Raw genomic sequence first — 17679 nt, 5'->3', positions numbered from 1 at the left:
CACCTCCTGATGTATAGGTCCTGCAGGGGGGCGAGTGTAGTTCCCATGGTGCGTTCAGCCGAACGCACTACTCTCCGCATGGCCTTCCTGTCCTGGGCAGAGCTGTTCCCAAACCAGACTGTGATGTTGCTGGACAGGATGCTTTCTACAGCCCCAGAGTAGAAGCACTGAAGGATCCTCAGAGACACTCTGAATTTCCTCAGCTGTCTGAGGTGGTAAAGGCGCTGCCTTGCCTTACTCACCAGTGCGGCAATGTGTGTTGTCCATGTCAGATCCTCTGTGATGTGGACTCCCAGGTATTTAAAGCTGCTCACCCTATCCACAGTAATCCCATTTAACTCCAGTGGCGTGTACGTAATCGGATGTTTAGCCCTTCTAAAGTCCACAATCAGCTCCTTAGTTTTTGTGGCATTCAAGAGGAGGCTATTGTCCTGACACCAGAGTGCCAGATCAGCCACCTCCTCCCGGTAGGCCTTCTCCTCGTTATCGGAGATCAGGCCCACCACACGATCCACCACCACCCCAGGCAATTTTAAGCTTTGCCTCTCTCAGCTTAAAGCTATGCCCTCTAACTTTAAGGTGAGAGGATGCTGTCTCATGGATTTCCAGAAATGTTTCACGTGCGAAAGAATCAGAATTTAAATAGTGTAAGAAAATAACTGCAGTGGCTGGTACAAATCGAAGGTATTTATTCACAAATTGCTGGAGTAACTCAGCGGGTCAGGCAGCATCTCAGGAGAGAAGGAATGGGTGACGTTTCGGGTCGAGACCCTTCAGTCCAAAGAAGGGTCTCGACCCGAAACGTCACCCATTTCTTCTCACCTGAGATGCTGCCTGACCTGCTGAGTTACTCCAGCACTCTGTGAAACGTCACCTATTCCTTTTCTCCAGAGATGCTGCCTGACCCGCTGAGTTACTCCAGCACTCTGTGAAACGTCACCTATTCCTTTTCTCCAGAGATGCTGCCTGACCTGCTGAGTTACTCCAGCACTCTGTGAAATGTCACCCATCCATGTTCTCCAGAGATGCTTCCTGACCTGCTGAGTTACTCCAGCACTCTGTGAAATGTCACCCATCCATGTTCTCCAGGGACACTCCAGCATTTTGTGAATAAATACCAGAATTAAAATAGAATCAACTTGTATGGGCAATTTGGGCAGAGCAAGCTCCTGCTAATGGAAACATCCGACCGGTGTGGTGGAGTAATGCCCAAGGCACATGAAGCATTCATTCTCTTGTTATTCTGTGAATAACGCCCACAAGATATCATAAATCACAGGCGCTGGCTTAATCTCTTATCTGAAGGATGACACCTCTGCGCGTGCAGCATTCCCCGAGTGCTGCGATGAAAAGCACAAATCTCGGACTGCGTAATCATGTAATCGATAGGAACCCCGGTCGGAAAAGAACAAACCCAGCTCAAACCTCAAAACGGCCACACAGCTCGCTAACCAGAGGGATGTGCCAGGCTGCAGTTTGGGAACCCAGGCACGCATCTTGTACAAGATGTAAGTCGTTACTAAGAGGCTCACTGCGAGGGCTGGATCGTCATTAGTGCAGAGACAGCAATAATGCGAGGAATTATTCAGCACCAGCTGTTTATGGAGCCCCATCTCAGTGTCAGTGACATATTTCCCTCTTAACCAACACTACCAAAAATTGATTAACTCATTATTCATTTGTTTACAGAGTTTGGGTCCCTGGGTCTGCAACAAGATGGCTGTGTCTTTTACCTATAATGTAATTCCATCAATGCAAACCATTTTGGAGACATTTGAGGGAGCTGATAAGAAGCTCTCGAAGTAGAATGTTTTTTTTTTAATCATCCTTAGGGAAAATCATCAACGAGCTAACCAAGTGGAACAAAACCGATAATGTTATACATAAACCCTTGGTTAATGGCTTCAGATTTTTTTTTCCTTCCAGTTTCCAGGAGATTGCTTCTTTCTGGAGTATAGTTTCATGGGTGCTGGCTGCTGTTTAGCAGCGAGATTCTAAGCACTCTTCCTGTAAGAGTCCCAACAGTGAATGGCTCAAAGCTTTTTATTAAAGCAGTTCTGGGTGTGGTGCTTCCGAGAAAGAAGTGCCACAGGCAATCTTAGTTACACACTCGAAGGTATTTATTCACAAAATGCTGGAGTAACTCAGCATGTCGGGCAGCATCTCAGGAGAGAAGGAATGGGCGACGTTTCACACAGTGCTGGAGTAACTCAGCGGGTCAGGCAGCAACTCTGAGGAACATGGATGGGTGACGTTTCACAGAGCGCTGGAGTAACTCAGCGGGTCAGGCAGCAACTCTGAGGAACATGGATGGGTGACGTTTCACAGAGTGCTGGAGTAACTCAGCGGGTCAGGCAGCATCTCTGGAGAACATGGATGGGTGACGTTTCGGGTCGAGACCCTTCTTCAGACTGATCTCCAGCACTCTGTGAAACGTCACCCATCCATGTTCTCCAGAGATGCTGCCTGACCCGCTGAGTTACTCCAGCACTCTGTGAAACGTCACCCATCCATGTTCTCCAGAGATGCTGCCTGACCCGCTGAGTTACTCCAGCTTTTTGAACAGCATCTGCAGTTCCTTCCTACATACTATAATAATAATAATAATAATAAACATTTATTTTTTATAGCGCTTTTCCAAATGCTCAAAGACGCTTTACAAAAACAGTCAAGACATAAAAACAAACAGATGAACTATCCTGACGGAGAAGCGGCGAACAAATATCGCCAGCGTCCTCTCACGTCAGGGTCCGGCAGTGGACAATAAAGAACACAAGGCACACAATTACAATTTTAACACAAACAGCCATCACAGTGATTGCTCCAGGCACACCCTCACTGTGATGGAAGGCAAAGAAAAGTCTTATCTCCTCCTCATTCTTCTCCCGTGGTGACACGAGGCGATCGAGTCTCCCAACTTTTGAAGCCCTCACCGGGCGATGGAAAGTCCCAGGGCCGAGCCTAGCAGGCCGATGAAGGTCCTGAGCCCCCACCGGGCGATGGAAAGTGCCGCGGCCGAGCCACGCAGGGCGATGAGGGGCCTGCGAGCGGGTCGATCGAACCTCGCGCTCCGGGGCGGTCGAAGTTGCTACGGCTGGAGCTCCCGCAAGCCGGTCGCCAGCCAGGGACCTGCGAACTCCCGATGTTGCGGTCTGCAGGGCCCACGGCCGAAGCCTCCAAGATGGTAAGTCCAGGCCCTGCGACCGGAGTCTTCAAGGTCGATCCCAGCTGAAGGCCGCCGACTCCATGGTGTTAGGCCGTAGCACGAACGGAGACACAACACGGTAAAGGTCGCATCTCCGTTGAGGAGGAGATTGGAAAGAAAGGTTTCCCCCACCCCCCACATATACAGAGTTAAAAATAAATCAAAAGATACATTTAAACGATGACAATAGACAAAAAAAAAAAAAAAAGACAGAGACTGCCGGTGAGCCACAGCTGCAGAACGCAGCCACGCCCCCTATACATAAATATATTCAAGTCAAACCCATGTGTAGTTCTCAGCATTGCAACACACCAGTTTCACAGACTAAGTCCAATGTCCGCAATGGGGTAGAGGTGAACCGGACAGTACACTAGCTGAAGGAAGGTCCATTCAAAAGCCTGATCACAGAGAGGAAGAAACTGTTCCTGAGTCTGGTGGTGCGCGCTTTCAGAAGTATCTTCTGAAATGTCAGAAGATATTCCCATCTCACACTCTCCCAATCCACTTCCACAGTGACACCAGAAGTATATTCTGCATGGCACGAGGGGAAAGAAGATGGAATGACCAGGGCTGGGACAAGTCTTTATTTACGATGGCTTCGTTTCTGGGACATTGTGAAGTGTAGATGGAGTCAAATGGTATTTTATAAATGAGTGATCAGTTTGTCTAACCCTCACCATTTGAAGACATATCCAATCTGTGTACCTCCGTTCGACTGAAATTAGTATTTAGTCCTCTTGCTCATTGGTGAAAGAACAAATGTTTACTTTGGCATTGGGAATAAATACTTAATTAAATACTAAATGGCCTACCCCTTATTCTTAAACTGTGGCCCCTGGTTCAGGACTCCCCCAACATCGGGAACATGTTTCCTGCCTCATACATGTCCAATCCTTCAATAATCCTACATGTTTCAATAAGATCCCCTCTCATCCTTCTAAATTCCAATGTATACAAGCCTATGCCTCCACGCATTTAGACTTTAGAGATACAGCGTGGAAACAGGCCCTTCGGCCCCACCAAGTCCGCCTGATCAGCGATCACCCTGTGCACTATCCTACACACTAGGGACAATTTACAATTTCCAGAATCCAATTAACCTTCAAACCTGTACGTCTTTGGAGTGTGGGAGGAAACCGGAGCACTTGGGAGAAAACCCAGGTGGCCATAGGGACGCACAAACGTACAAACTCCGTGCAGACAGCCCCCGTAGTCTGGATGGAACCCGGGTTTCTGGCACTGTGGGGCAACAACTCTACCGCTGTACCACTGTGCCACCCTTATATATTTTCGCGTACGCCATTATATTGGCGATGACAAAGGATGTACAGAAGCCTGAAATCCCACAACTGATGTTTTACACCCATCGAGTCTGTGAACCAATTTGCATAACCCTAATCCTAGCTCAGCCGCAGAGGTTAGGCACCACCATGGACATCTATATACTCAGACTCTTGTTTGTTTGTTTGTTTGTTTGTTTGTTCCTGAACTACAGTCAAAACAGTGCACGACAGCGCGACAATTTTAGGCCCACCTTACTCACCGTCGTCCCTTCGGTGCTCATTGGAGAAGTTTCATTGAAATTGGTGTTATATTTTTAAAGTTATTCACATTTTAAAGTTTAAATCTATCTCCTAGGAAGGGAGGGGGAGGAGGGAGGATAAGGGGGTTTGAGGGGGATGGAGTGGGGGGGGGATGGGAGGGGGGAGGGGAAAGGGCGAGGGAGAGGGGAAAGGGAGAGGGGAAGGGGTGAGGGGAGGGGAAGGGAAGGGGAGAGGGGAAGGGAAGAGAGGAGGGGAAGGGGAGAGGGGAAGGGGAGAGGGGAAGGGGAGAGGGGAAGGGGAGAGGGGAAGGGGAGGGGAAGGGGGGAGGGGAAGGGGAGGGGGAGAGGGGAAGGGGAGAGGGGGAGGGGAGGGAAAGGGGAGAGGGGAAGGGGAGAGGAAAGGGGAGAGGGGGAGGGGAGGGAAAGGGGAGAGGGGAAGGGGAGAGGGGAGGGGAGAGGGGGAGGGGAGGGGAAGGGGAGAGGGGAAGGGGAGAGGGGAAGGGGAGGGGAAGGGGGGAGGGGAGGGGGAGAGGGGAAGGGGAGAGGGGGAGGGAAAGGGGAAGGGGAGAGGGGAAGGGGAGAGGGGACGGGGGAGGGGAAGGGGAGAGGGGGAGGGGAGGGGAAGGGGAGAGGGGAAGGGGAAGGGGAGAGGAAGGGGAGGGGAAGGGGAAGGGAAGGGGAGAAGAGGGAGGGGAAGGGGCGAAGGAGGAGGGACGAGGGAGGAGGGAGGGGGGAAGGCAGGAGAAGTGGGGGAGGAGAGGGTGCTGCACCAATGCAGGAGAGGTTTGGGCCCAACGTGTCCACTTGGTCTAGTGTTTTCTAATTGCGTTACTGCACTGATGTCTTGTTTTTGCAGAGTTTTCCTTTCCAACGTCTTGTGTGATTTATATATGATTTATGCTTTGTGTGTTGTCTGAATCTGTGTGCCTGCGATACCGCTGGATTCAAGATTTTCATTCTACCTCTACCTCACGATAATTAGGAAAAATAAGGTTCGGTGCAAAAACAAAACAAAAACCGCATTTGCTGGAAATTCTAAAAAAGAAATGTGAGACACGGTGGCGCAGCGGAAGAGTTGCTGCCTCACAGCGCCAGAGACCCAGGTACGATCCTGACTACGGAGTTTGTACGTACTCCCCGTGACTTTTCCCCAGGTGCTCCGATTTCAATAGACAATAGGTGCAGGAGGAGGCCATTCGGCCCTTCGAGCCAGCACCGCCATTCAATGTGATCATGGCTGATCATTCTCAATCAGTACCCCGTTCCTGCCTTCTCCCCATACCCCCTGACTCCGCTATCCTTAAGAGCTCTATCTAGCTCTCTCTTGAATGCATTCAGAGAATTGGCCTCCACTGGCTTCTGAGACAGAGAATTCCACAAATTCACAACTCTCTGACTGAAAACGTTTTTCCTCATCTCAGTTCTAAATGGCCGACCACTTATTCTTAAACTGTGGCCCCTTGTTCTGGACTCCCCCAACATTGGGAACATGTTTGCTGCCTCTAATGTGTCCAACCCCTTAATAATCTTATACGTTTCGATAAGATCTCCTCTCATCCTTTTAAATTCCAGTGTATACAAGCCTAGTCGCTCCAGTCGTTCAACATACGACAGTCCCGCCATTCCGGGAATTAACCTAGTAAACCTACGCTGCATGCCCTCAATAGCAAGAATATCCTTCCTCAAATTTGGAGACCAAAACTGCACACAGTACTCCAGGTGCGGTCTCACTAGGGCCCTGTACAACTGCAGAAGGACCTCTTTGCTCCTATACTCAACTCCTCTTGTTATGAAGGCCAACATTCCATTGGCTTTCTTCACTGCCTGCTGTACCTGCATGCTTCCTTTCAGTGACTGATGCACTAGGACACCCAGATCTCGTTGTACGTCCCCTGTTCCTAACTTGACACCTCACACATTGAAGACGTGCAGGTTTGTTGGCTAACTGGCTTCGGTAAAAATTGTCCCTCGTGTGCAGGATGGATTCGTGTACGGGGACCGCTGGTCGGCACGGACTGTGTGCCGAAAGGCCAGCTTCTGCACTGTATCTCTAACTAAGCACTAAATATTGGAAATGCACAACACGTTGGGCTCAAGAAGTTACCTAGGTGCGATTAAGACAACTGGTCATTTCAAACATTTAAGGTTCGAGGATTGTGGATATTCATAAGCTCTTAAGACATAGGAGCTGAATTAGTCCATTATTATTAAATTATGAATTATTATATATCATATCATATCATATCTATACAGCCGGAAACAGGCCTATTCGGCCCTCCAAGTCCGTGCCGCCCAGTGATCCCCGTACATTAACACTATCCTACACCCACTAGGGACAATTTTTACATTTACCCAGCCAATTAACCTACATACCTGTACGTCTTTGGAGTGTGGGAGGAAACCGAAGATCTCGGAGAAAACCCACGCAGGTCACGGGGAGAACGTACAAACTCCTTACAGTGCAGCACCCGTAGTCAGGATCGAACCTGAGTCTCCGGCGCTGCATTCGCTGTAAAGCAGCAACTCTACCGCTGCGCTACCGTGCCGCCCTTATTATGAATCAAGTTTACTCCCCCATTAAATCATGGCTCATCTGTCTTTTCTTCTCAACCCCATTCTCCTGCCTTTTCCCCATAACCTTTGACACCCTTACTAATCAAGTACCTGTCAATTTCTGCGTTAAAGATACCCAAAGACTTGACCTCCACTGCTGTCTGTGGTAATGAATTCCACAGAATCACCATTCATTCACTTTGCTTTGAAAAAGATCGGAGGTCCTGCTTAAGGCTTGAAAGAGAGGAAGCGATTGACAAAGGTAAAACTGCTGTGGTTCAAATCCCACTGGGCCTCATAACTGAGAAGAAAAGTCATAAGTGACAGGAGTAGAATTAGGCCATTTGGCCCATCAGGTCTACTCCGCTATTCAATCACGGCTGATCTATCTCTCCCTCCTAACCCCATTCCCCCGCCTTCTCCCCACAACCCCTCACACCCGTATTAATCAATAATCTATCTATCTCTGCCTTAAAAATATCCACTGACTTTGCCTCCACAGCCGTCTGTGGCAAAGAATTCCACAGATTCACCACCCTCTGACTGAAGAAATTCCTCCTCATCTCCTACCTAACGGATCGCCCTTTAATTCTGAGGCTAAGCCCTCTGGTCCTAGACTCTCCCACTAGTGGGAACATCCTCTCCACATCCACTCTATCTAGGCCTTTCACTATTTGGTAAGCTTGGCAGAACTTTCATTCAAAGTGCGATAGTGCATTGGCTACCAGGCAATGTCACCAAAAATCGTGAAGCACAACAAAAAATAAGAAACTTCGAAGTAAAGTCTAAATCGGAAAAACTGAAGATGCTGGGAATCGATGATAAACTCAGAAAATGCTGGTAACATAGAAATAAAGAACTGCCGATGCTGCATAATGCACAAAAGGGCGGCACGGTGGCGCAGCGGTAGAGTTGCTGCCTCACAGCGAATGCAGCGCCGGAGACTCAGGTTCGATCCTGACTACGGGTGCTGTCTGTACAGAGTTTGTACGTTCTCCCCGTGACCAGCGTGGGTTTTCTCCGAGATCTTCGGTTTCCTCCCACACTCCAAAGACGTGCAGGTATGTAGGTTAATTGGCTAGGTTAATTAAAAAAAATGTAAAAATTGTCCCTAGTGTGTGTAGGATGGTGCAAATGTGCGGGGATCGCTGGGCGGCGCGGACCCAGTGGGCCGAAGGGCCTGTTTCCGTGCTGTATCTCTAAATCTTTAAAAGGGCACTGATTGAGAATGATCAGCCATGATCACATTGAATGACGGTGCTGGCTCGAAGGGCCGAATGGCCTCCTCCTCCACCTATTGTCTATTGTCTATTGGCACAAAAGGTGTGGATGTTCAACCATGATCACAATGAATGGCGGTGCTGGCTCGAAGGGCCAAATGGCCTCCTCCTGCACCTATTTTCTATGTTTCTACGACACAAAGTGCTAGGATAACTCAGCGGGTCAGGCAGCATCTCTGGAGAACATGGATAGGTGACGCTTCGGGTCTTGACCCAAAGCGTCACCTATCCATGTTCTTGAGAGATGCTGCCTGACCTGCTGAGTTACTCCAGCACTCTGTGAAACGTCACCCATCCATGTACTTCATAGATGCTGCCTGACCCGCTGAGTTACTCCAGCACTCTGTGAAACGTCACCCATCCATGTTCTTCAGAGATGCTGCCTGACCTGCTGAGTTACTCCAGCACTCTGTGAAACGTCACCCATCCATGTTCTTAAGAGATGCTGCCTGACCCGCTGAGTTACTCCAGCACTCTGTGAAACGTCACCCATCCATGTTCTTCAGAGATGCTGCCTGACCCGCTGAGTTACTTCAGCACTTTGTGACTATCTTTGGAATAAACCAGCATATTTGTTCAGCGTGGCCTCTGCCGTGTTCCCAAACTGGATGCTCTTGAGATTGAGGTATCACTATTGTGTATTGTAAAAATCAGGGAAATGCTCGGGTATTGTGACAAGCAAATAAAATCCAGTATTATTAAATTCATAGACAATTGACGATAGACAATAGGTGCAGGAGTAGGCCATTCGGCCCTTCGAGCCAGCACCGCCATTCAATGTGATCATGGCTGATCATCCACAATCAATACCCCGTTCCTGCCTTCTCCCCATACCCCCTGACTCCGCTATCATTAAGAGCTCTATCTAACTCTTTCTTGAAAGCATCTAACTCTTTCTTGAATTTATATTGAAGTTGAAACCCTGGCAGTGAAGCCTTTCACTTACAATCTTAACAACTATTTTGCTAAGTATCAAGGCAACCCTGGATAAATAATTCTGGTGCATTCGTGTACATTGCTCCTCTTCAGATGGAAGATGCTTACCTTTGCCAGATATCTTCAGATTTTCTTCAATATCACGCAGCTTTCTTTCCAAGTCAGCCAACTTGGCAACCTGCAAAAGTAAAATTGCAACTCTTATTACACAAAGAACTGGGTTGACGTAGAACACAAATAGTCAAAACTAAATATCAAACATGCATGTGGCGCAAACAATGATTCGCATCCTGAAAGTTGAAAGTAAAGTCTAATCATATTTTAGAATTACAGTGGGGAAACAGGCCCTTCGGCCCACTCAGTCTGTGCCGACCAATGATCAACCCATGCACGAACAATATCCTACATACTAGGGCCAACTTACAATTTGCAAAAGCCAATTAACCTACAAACCTGTAAGTAAATTGTGCAATGAATTCCACAGATTCACCACCCTCTGACTAAAGGAATTCCACCTCATCTCCTTTCTAAAGGTAGTGTAAGAAAATAACTGCAGATGCTGGTACAAATCGAAGGTATTTATTCACAAAATGCTGGAGTAACTCAGCAGGTCAGGCAGCATCTCAGGAGAGAAGGAATGGGTGACGTTTCTGGTCGAGACCCTTCTTCAGACATCCTTTTATTCTGAGGCTGTGCCCTTTTGTTCTAGACTCTCCCACTGGTGGAAACATCCTCTCCACATTGACTCTATCCAGGCCTTTCATTTGTACCAGCATCTGCAGTTATTTTCTTATGCAGACAGTACCCGTAGTCAGGATCAAACCTGGGTCTCTGATGCTGTGAGGCAGCAACTCTACCGCTGCGCCATCAATAACAAAAGGCAGGGAGCATTTGTCAATCCTTTGAAGTCGGGTGTATTTTCTTCAGATCTTACTACATTCAGGCATGCATGGTTACAGAGATTTCACCTCTCTTCGCAAGAGTCTGAATACAATTGTGGTCAAATGTTTTTAAAGTCACATTAAAGCAGTACCTGAGTAGACTTTAGATTTTACTTTAGAGTTACAGCATGTAAACCGGTCCTTCGACCCACTGAGTCTGAGTCGACCAGCGATCATACCGTACACGAACAACATCCCACACACTAGGGACAATTTACAATTTTACATAAGCCAATTGACCTACAAACTTGTACGTCTTTGGAGCGTGGGAGGAAACTCGGAGCACCCGGAGAAAACCCACGCAGGTCACGGGGAGAACGTACAAACTCCGTACAGACAGCACCCGTAATCGGGATGGAACATCCTCTCCACATTGACTCTATCCAGGCCTTTCATTCACCCCAAGTGCGTGAAGGAGAGATATAGGAGGTGCTTCCTTGCCGCTGCTGTGAGACTGCACAACCAGCACTGCTCCCAGCAGACGAGTCAACAGTAACAGTTAAGGAATACACAGTAAACTGATGACAATTTATCCTTGTCTTTGCTTTTATTTATAATGAATGATCTCTTGTTATCCACTTTGCTGCTGTAACACCGTAAATTTCCCCGGTGTGGGACAAATAAAGAAATATATATTATACGGTAAGTTTCACCGAGGTCCCCCCTCATCCTTCTAAACTCCAGCGAGTACAGGCCCAGTGCCGGCAAACGCTCATCATACGTTAACACAATCATTTGTGGGTTCGTTCTCGTAATCCTCTTCTGGACCCTCTCCAGACCCAGCACATCCTTCCTCAGATACGGGGCCCAAATGTGTAAGATAATTAAGGGGTTGGACACGTTAAGAGGCAGGAAACATGTTCCCAATGTTGGGGGAGTCCAGAACCAGGGGCCACAGTTTAAGAATAAGGGGTAGGCCATTTAGAACTGAGATGAGGAAAAACTTTTTCAGTCAGAGAGTTGTGAATCTGTGGAATTCTCTGCCTCAGAAGGCAGTGGAGGCCAATTCTCTGAATGCATTCAAGAGAGAGCTAGATAGAGCTCTTAAGGATAGCGGAGTCAGGGGGTATGGGGAGAAGGCAGGAACGGGGTACTGATTGTGGATGATCAGCCATGATCACATTGAATGGCGGTGCTGGCTCGAAGGGCCGAATGGCCTCCTCCTGCACCTATTGCCTATTGTCTATTGTCTAAAACTGCTCACAATACTTCAAATGTGGTCTGACCAGCGCCTCACCATTACATCACAGTTTTTCTATTCTAGTCGTCTCAAAATGAATGCTAACATTACATTTATCTTTCTTCCTACTGATTCAACTTGCCAATTAACCTTTTGGGAATGCTGCACCAGGACTCACAAGTCCCTTTGCAACTCCGACTTCTGAACCCTCTCCCCATTTAGAAAACAGTCTCGGCCTTTACTCCTACTACTAAAATGCATGCCCGCACACTTTGCAAGGCTGCATTCCATCTGCCATATCTTTGCCCACTCTCCCAACTTGTCCAAATCCTTCCGCTGATTCCAGCGTCTTCGACACTACCTGCCCCTGCAGATAGGCACAAAATACTGGAGTAACTCAGTGGGACAGGCAGCATCTGTGGAGAGAAAGAATATGGAGAGAAGGAATCTTATTGAAACATATAAGATTATGGGATCTTATCGAAACATGATCTTATTGAATGGTGGTGCTGGCTCGAAGGGCCTAATGGCCTCCTACTGCACCTATTGTCTGTTGTCTATTGAATCACCCATTCCTTCTCTCCATACATGCTGCCTGTCCCACCTGCCTGACCAGAAGTTGATCCTCGAAAGGTCACCCCTTCCTTCTCTGCAGAGACGCTGCCTGTCCCACTGAGTTACTCCAACATTTTGTGTCTACGGTTTAAACCAGCATCTGCAGTTCCTTCGTGCACTACCTGCCCCTCCACCTATCTTCGCATCATCCGCATCTGGCTGCCAACAGGTGAAACGGTTTTGATGCTCGAGCTTCAGGCAGAAACAGTCAGCTGCCCTGATTGTTGCTGTCCCTGATCGAGCACATCCTTTGGTGTGCTTCTGAGTCTCCGCCCATAGACTCAGTGACTGAGCACGTAGTTAAAAGAAAACATTCGAGCTTCACCAGCGAGTCGTAGGTGTCCGCTTTCTCCTCGATCTTCCCAGCTTTCTTCATTCTGTTGAGTCGTTTCTTTTCGATGGCTCCTGTCCGGTCTAAGAAGGTATCTTCATCGCTGTCATAGAAATCCTCGGCCTCCCAGTTTTTAGACTTGCGTTTCCGGGAAACTGGTGAAAAAGAAACAAAGTGTGAGCCTCTTACTAAAAGTGGACAATTGGCACCGCCCTTAAGAATTGGGGCGTAAAATCTATATGAAGCTTTCAACCAATGATTCAATCGTGCTTTTACTGTCACATGTGCGGAATTATTTTCTTTCAGACAGTCAAGTATAGGTGGCTGAGCACTTCAACTCCCCCTCCCACTCCCAGTCTGACCTTTCTGTCATGGGCCTCCTCCAGTGTCATAGTGAGGCCCACTGGAAATTGGAGGAACAGCACCTCATATTTCGCCTAGGCAGCAGTGGTATGAACATTGACTTCTCCAACTTTAGACAGTTCCTCTGTCCCTCTCTTCCCCTCCCCCTTCCCAGATCTCCCACTGTCTTCCTGTCTCCACCTATATCCTTCCTTTGTCCCGCCCCCCTGACATCAGTCTGAAGAAGGGTCTCGACCCGAAACGTCACCCATTCCTTCTCTCCTGAGATGCTGCCTGACCTGCTGTTACTCCAGCATTTTGTGAATAAATGCCCCCGATTTGTACCAGCATCTGCAGTTATTTTGTTCATATGGATTTTTCTTTTGTGTGAATATTCATGAAGAAGCAGTGTGTGAGTTAACTTTTCAAATGTTGAAAAGTGCTCCGGGAAAAGGGAACTTGATGCGAACTTCACACAAACGGCTTAAACATAATATGTGATTATTAGTCCATTTCAATTCAGTTTCAATTCATCCCCTGTATCACTGAAATAATGTAGAGGACGTGTGGGACGGAACTGCTGTTGCTAGTTTAAACCGGATAGACACAAAATGCTGGAGTAACTCAGCGGGTCAGGCAGCTTCTCCGCAGAAAAGGAATGGGTGACATTTCGGGTCGAGACACCCTTCTTCAGACCGAAAGTCTCAGGACAGGGAAACGAGAGATGTAGACGGTGATGTCGAGACTTATATTAAAATAAAACAGTCAAGAATGACAGTGAAGCTGTACAAATCTTAGTTGACCCACAATGTGCAGTTTTTTTAAGGGGTGCGCATTGAAGGATGGAATTACACCCACCTTCCCCTTCGCTTCCCCTCATAAGCACCCACTCCCTATCTTTCCCCTCACCTCCTCCCTCCCTACCTACAATTCACACCTCTACAACCTCTACTCAACTCAACTCTCTAATCGTTTGCCTGACACCTCACGTGTGTTCATCTCTGGCCTTGGTCCAACCATTTTAGTTTGGTATTTTTGTTTAGTTTAGAGGGACACACTGTGGTGGTGGGCCTGATCTCCGATAACGAGGAGAAGGCCTACCGGGAGGAGGTGGCTGATCTGGCACTCTGGTGTCAGGACAACAGCCTCCTCTTGAATTTCGTTCGGTATCGAATGACAATAAAGGCATTCTGTATTCTGTATTCTCTTGAATGTCACAAAAACTAAGGAGCTGATTGTGGACTTCAGAAGGGCTCAACATCTGATTACGTACACGCCACTGGAGATAAATGGGATTACTGTGGATAGGGTGAGCAGCTTTAAATACCTGGGAGTCCACATCACAGAGGATCTGACATGGACAACACACATTGCCGCACTGGTGAGTAAGGCAAGGCAGCGTCTTTACCACCTCAGACAGCTGAGGAAATTCAGAGTCTCTCTGAGGATCCTTCAGTGCTTCTACGCTGTAGAAATCATCTTGTCCGGCAACATCTCAATCTGGTTTGGGAACAGCTCTGCCCAGGACAGGAAGGCTCTGCGGAGAGTAGTGCGTTCGGCTGAACGCACCATGGGAACTACACTCGCCCCCCTGCAGGACCTATACATCGGGAGGTGCAGATCCAGAGCCAGCAACATTATGGGGGACCCCTACCACCCCGGACTGTTCCAGCTGCTACGGTCAGGCAAACGCCTCCGCTGTCACGCTGTGAAAACGGAGAGGATGAGACGGAGTTTCTTCCCACAGGCCATCAGGACTGTTAACTCTCATCTCACCAGGGACTAATTTAATTTACTGTATTAATTTATTTTTTGTGTTCAAATTTTTTTTTCTATTCTGTTTTGTAGTTTAGCACAATCCGCAGGCATTGCCACTTTCATTTCACTGCACATCGTGTATGTGTACGTGACAAATAAACTTGACTTGACTTGAGTTGACTTGAAACAAGACCTTTGGCCCACTGAGTCCACACCGACCAGCGATCACCCCTTACACTAGCACTATCCTACACACTAGGGACATTTTATAATTTTACCGAACCCCAAGTAACCTACAAAACTTTACGTCTTTGGAGTGTGGGAGGAAACCGAAGATCTCGGAGAAAACCCACGCAGGTCACGGGGAGAACGTACAAACTCCGTACAGACAGCACCCGTAGTCGGGATCGAACTCGGGTCTGTGGAGCTGTAAGGCAGCAACTCTACCGCTGTGCCACCGTGCCCCCCCCCCCCCACCTGTCTATTAAAACCCCCACTGCCTGTGTTCAGCTATGACCTTCCATGCAATGTTCTGTTCTATCTTTCCTTCCCCCCCCTCCCCCTCCCCCATCCCTGCAATCAGTCAGAAGAAGTGTCCTGACCCGAAACCTATCCAAGTTCTCCAGGGATGCTGCCTGAGTTACTCCAGTCTTTCCGTAGAACTACTAGGATGGGGCTGAAAATGGCAAAGTTGGTCATTTAGGTTCACCAGATTGATCCCTGGGATGGCAGGACTTTCATATCTGCAAGCTGCAGGAAGATATAGATGAGATGGTCAGATGGGCGGAGCAGTGGCAGATGGAATTTAATCCTGAAAAGTGCGAGGTGATGCACTTTGGCAGGAATAACTTGGAGAGGGAGTACACCATGAATGGAAGGACCCTAGGGAAGACAGGGGTACAGAGGGACCTTGGAGTGCAGGTACACAAGTCCTTGAAGGCAGCAGGACAGGTGGACAGGGTGGTCAAAAAGGCATATGGGTTACTGGCCTTCATTAGCCGGGGCATCGAATATAAAAGTAGGGGGGTAATGATGGAATTGTACAGAACACTGGTGAGGCCACAGCTGGAGTATTGTGTACAGTTCTGGTCACCACATGATAGAAAGGATGTGATAGCTTTGGAGAGGGTGCAGAGGAGATTCACCAGGATGCTGCCAGGGATGAAGGGCCTCGGCTATGAGGAGAGACTGAGCAGACTGGGGTTGTTTTCCCTGGAGCAGAGAAGGCTGAGAGGGGACATGATCGAGGTGTACAAGATCATAAGGGGCATAGATAAGGTAGATGGCGGGGAACTTCTTCCACTGGTGGAAGGTTCAACAACGAGGGGACATAGATACAGGGTAAGGGGAGGGAGGTTTCGGGGGGATGTGAGAAAGAACTTTTTCACCCAGAGGGTGGTTGGAGTCTGGAACTCACTGCCTGGGGTGGTGGTGGAGGCGGGAACACTCACAACGTTTAAGAGGCATTTGGATGGGCACTTGAAATGCTACAACATTCAGGGCTACGGTCCAAATGTGGGAAAATGGGATTAAAATTAGACTGTGTTTGGTAACGGGCGGCATGGACACGATGGGCCGAAGGGCCTCTTTCTGTGCTGTAGGACTCTATGACTCTATATGAAGAAAGACTGGATCGACTCGGCTTGTACTCGCTGGAATTTAGAAGACTGAGGGGGGATCTTATAGAAACATATAAAATTCTTAAGGGGTTGGAGAGGCTAGATGCAGGAAGATTGTTCCCGATGTTGGGGAAGTCCAGAACCAGGGGTCACAGCTTAAGGATAAGGGGGAAGTCTTTTAGGACCGAGATGAGAAAACATTTCTTCACAAAGAGAGTGGTGAGTCTGTGGAATTCTCTGCCACAGAAGGTAGTTGAGGCCAGTTCATTGGCTATATTTAAGAGGGAGTTAGATGTGGCCCTGGTGGCTAAAGGGATCAGGCGGTATGGAGAGAAGGCAGGTACGGGATACTGAGTTGGATAATCAGCCATGATCATATTGAATGGCGGTGCAGGCTCGAAGGGCCGAATGGCCTACTCCTACTCCTGCACCTACTTTCTATGTTTCTATGAGGAGTGCCTTGCTTGAGATACCGGAGAGCATTTCACTGGAAAGAAGAAAGCTGAGAAGAAATTTATTTGAAAAGTTCAACTTTTTTTTTAAAGAGCTATTAATGAAAAGACTGCTTTTTCTGAATGGGGGCTGGTGACAAGAAATCCTCACTTTAAGATGCGAGTCGGAGCATGGAATGCTTTGCCAAAATGATTCATTGAAGCAGAAATCGTTGCGTCTTTAAACGGAAAAGTGAATAAATACTTGAAGCAAAGTGTGTGAGAATGAGTTCTGGGACTAGTTTCAAATTGTTCAAGCAAAGAACTGGCACTAATGGCCTCCACACGCACTATAAAGTTCTACATTCCTGAGCATTAGTGTTGAACTCCTGATTACCCGGTCAATGCAAGGATGGAGATTGTTCAGCTAAAATCTTTCGGCTATGTTGGCAACGATGCCTGCCCTAATAACTTAGATACAATCCATCTCAATTCCGTTTCAATTCATTTTATGCTTGCCCCTTTGGCAATTCATTCAGTCCTAATTGAATCTGAAACGTTGCCTACTTTGGAGATAAATCAAGCAGTTAAGAAGGCAAACTGATTTAATTTTTGATGCACTTTCACAATCAATCGCTGGATTGACGGATGTGAATTCCCGGTTACCAAAGCTCGCCTCCAAACTTTCTCTTCGATTTGGAGGGAAATGGGCACTCCCTTGGGAGGGGAGCTAAAGTGAGAAGCAAAGTGCTGGGGTAACTCGGCAGTTTACATCAATTTTTTCCTGGATTGAGATCTGGAAGAGACAGGGGCAGTTCTGGATATTTTTTTAACTTCAATTGCCACGAATAAAGTAGTTTAGTTTAACTTGGAGATACAGTGCGGAAACAGGCCCTTCGGCCCACTGAGTCCGCGCCGACCAACGATCTCCGCACACTTGCACTA

At 47.9% G+C, this 17679-nt stretch overlaps 1 protein-coding gene across 1 annotated transcript in view; it reads right to left on the bottom strand.

Moving 5' to 3' along the window:
- The window catches only part of slc4a1ap (solute carrier family 4 member 1 adaptor protein), a 209883-nt gene that overhangs the window by 122798 nt on the left and 69406 nt on the right, over window positions 1-17679 (bottom strand). The window contains exons 7-8 of the mRNA XM_078399941.1: window positions 12579-12739; window positions 9626-9695 (exon numbers count right to left, since the gene is read on the bottom strand). Coding sequence (XP_078256067.1) covers window positions 9626-9695; window positions 12579-12739 — 231 coding nt within the window. The remainder of the gene's footprint in view (window positions 1-9625; window positions 9696-12578; window positions 12740-17679) is intronic.

This window comes from Rhinoraja longicauda, chromosome 5 (genome assembly GCF_053455715.1).
Source record: "Rhinoraja longicauda isolate Sanriku21f chromosome 5, sRhiLon1.1, whole genome shotgun sequence".
Classification (NCBI taxonomy): Eukaryota; Metazoa; Chordata; class Chondrichthyes; order Rajiformes; family Arhynchobatidae; genus Rhinoraja; species Rhinoraja longicauda.
Note: the sequence above shows the minus strand (reverse complement) of the source record. Positions and strands in the feature narration are given on the sequence as shown.